The 1,820-nt window shown below is 28.8% G+C and overlaps 1 protein-coding gene across 1 annotated transcript; it reads right to left on the bottom strand.

The window, feature by feature from the left end:
- Positions 1 to 726: 726 nt before the first annotated feature.
- On the bottom strand, positions 727 to 1,588 carry LOC107439931 (protein lethal(2)essential for life). Its single transcript, XM_016052684.4, has one exon. The coding sequence runs from the start codon at positions 1,413 to 1,415 to the stop codon at positions 906 to 908; it is 510 nt and encodes a 169-aa protein (XP_015908170.1). The 5' UTR covers positions 1,416 to 1,588; the 3' UTR covers positions 727 to 905.
- Between the last annotated feature and the right edge of the window lie 232 nt (positions 1,589 to 1,820).

The following is a 1,820-nucleotide window of genomic DNA, read 5'->3' as shown; positions in this document are numbered from 1 at the left end:
ATAGTATATATATATATATATATAATAACTATAAATTAATATTTGATCTAAGTGCTATGAAGTTTTCTTATTTGAGATTGGCAGCTTAATAAACTTGAAAATATTAGAAAATTTCTATTAAAAATTTAAAATTTTCATACCAATAGTAAAGCAATTTAAAAATGCCAAACTTAAAGAAATAGAGCAGAAGATTAAAAAATATTAACAAATATAAATATTTCAAGTTTATTGAACTTTGTATAAAAAATTAATTTGTAAATAAACATAGCTTCCAACTCCACAACTTTTAACACTTTATAATTTTTAATTTATCTTAAAATTTTATGAAATAAAACAATTTTTAATTATTAACATTCACTTCTTAAACTTGAAAAAAAAAACTTAAATAAAAATTATCTTACCAATTAAAAATTGAAATTCTTTTAATAGTATTCAACACTGCAATTTTAATACATTTCAGAATAATTGTAAAAAGTTTCAGCATTTATAATCAATAACTAATCTGATTATCAAATTAAGCAGATTTATATTAAAATTAAAACAGAATTTCTCATAGCTAATATAAATTTACTGTAATCTTAACATTGCCTACTTAATAAAACTAAATTAAACATTTCAAATTCTAATTTGAAATTAACTACTTTATAAATAATAAATTTCTAATTATGTTAACATTATATATAAAAGAGTAATGTGTAAAAATGTAAATAAAGACATCAAAAATAATTTCAATTAAATATTTTAATGAACATTCAATGTTTACAAAAATGAGATTACAGAATGATGTTGACAACATAATGCTTTATCACAGGTATTATAATTTCTAATAGGTAGTACTATTAATAACACCTAGTTATTAGAACATCAAATATTCCAGTTCATTAAATATAAAGTCTCTAAAAGTTCTAATTACCCTCAGGCTTCTGAATAGTAATTGGAATGACTTTCTCATCAGTTGGAGGTGGTTCAATGGCTTTTTTAGGAGCTTCGATCACTAAAATTCCATTTGGAGTAAGAGAAGACTTCACGGTTTCAGGTTCGGTTCCATCGGGCAACATGTAGCGTCGAGTAAACTCTCTGGTAATGAATCCGTGTTCGTCGGTCTTTTCTTCGTGTTTTCCGTGAATAACAACAGTATTATCAACAGTTTTCACACTTATTTCATCAGGCTTGAAGTGGCTAACATTCAATTTCACCTCGAAGTTATCTTTATCGTTCTTGACTTCGGACTGTCCAGAAGAATCTAAGTTCAGCTGGGTCCTGGGTCGAAGCAAATATCCACGATAGAGACGTGGTGGCAATAAATCAGAATCCATCAGACCCATTCCAAAGTTTTGGTCAAGAAGTGTTGCTGGATAATCAAAACTATCCCACCAAGAGCGACGGGATAACAAAGGCAATAGAGAGTAGGCCATTTTCAAAGTAAACAAGCGAAGAAATGAACAATAGCTCCAAAAGATTCGCTTTTAAACAGCACAGCAACTAATTCACTGGATGAAATTTGACAGCCAACTATCACGCTATGATCTCTGATCTGTCAAAACATAGCAGCGCTTCATTTTATAATCTCAGCTGTTATCCAGAATTTTCTCCAGCGAGCGAGATGTTACCATGGAAACAGCGTGAAAGTTCGGAGGCGTTCCATGAAGTTCTCTTCTGCTCTTTGTCAGTAATTTGGCGTCTTATCGCTTTTTTGGCAATACGAGTTCTTTTTATGATTTTGATATTAATCAGGAAGAACATTTAAAACACGTCAGAAAGTAAACTCACTGAGATCTATTTTATGTAAAATTTTGTTTAAAAAAATGTTCATTAGCTAG

Source organism: Parasteatoda tepidariorum, chromosome 9, assembly GCF_043381705.1.
Source record: "Parasteatoda tepidariorum isolate YZ-2023 chromosome 9, CAS_Ptep_4.0, whole genome shotgun sequence".
NCBI classification, from domain to species: domain Eukaryota; kingdom Metazoa; phylum Arthropoda; class Arachnida; order Araneae; family Theridiidae; genus Parasteatoda; species Parasteatoda tepidariorum.
The sequence above is the reverse complement of the archived record's forward strand: the minus strand, read 5'-3'. Positions and strand labels throughout refer to the sequence as shown.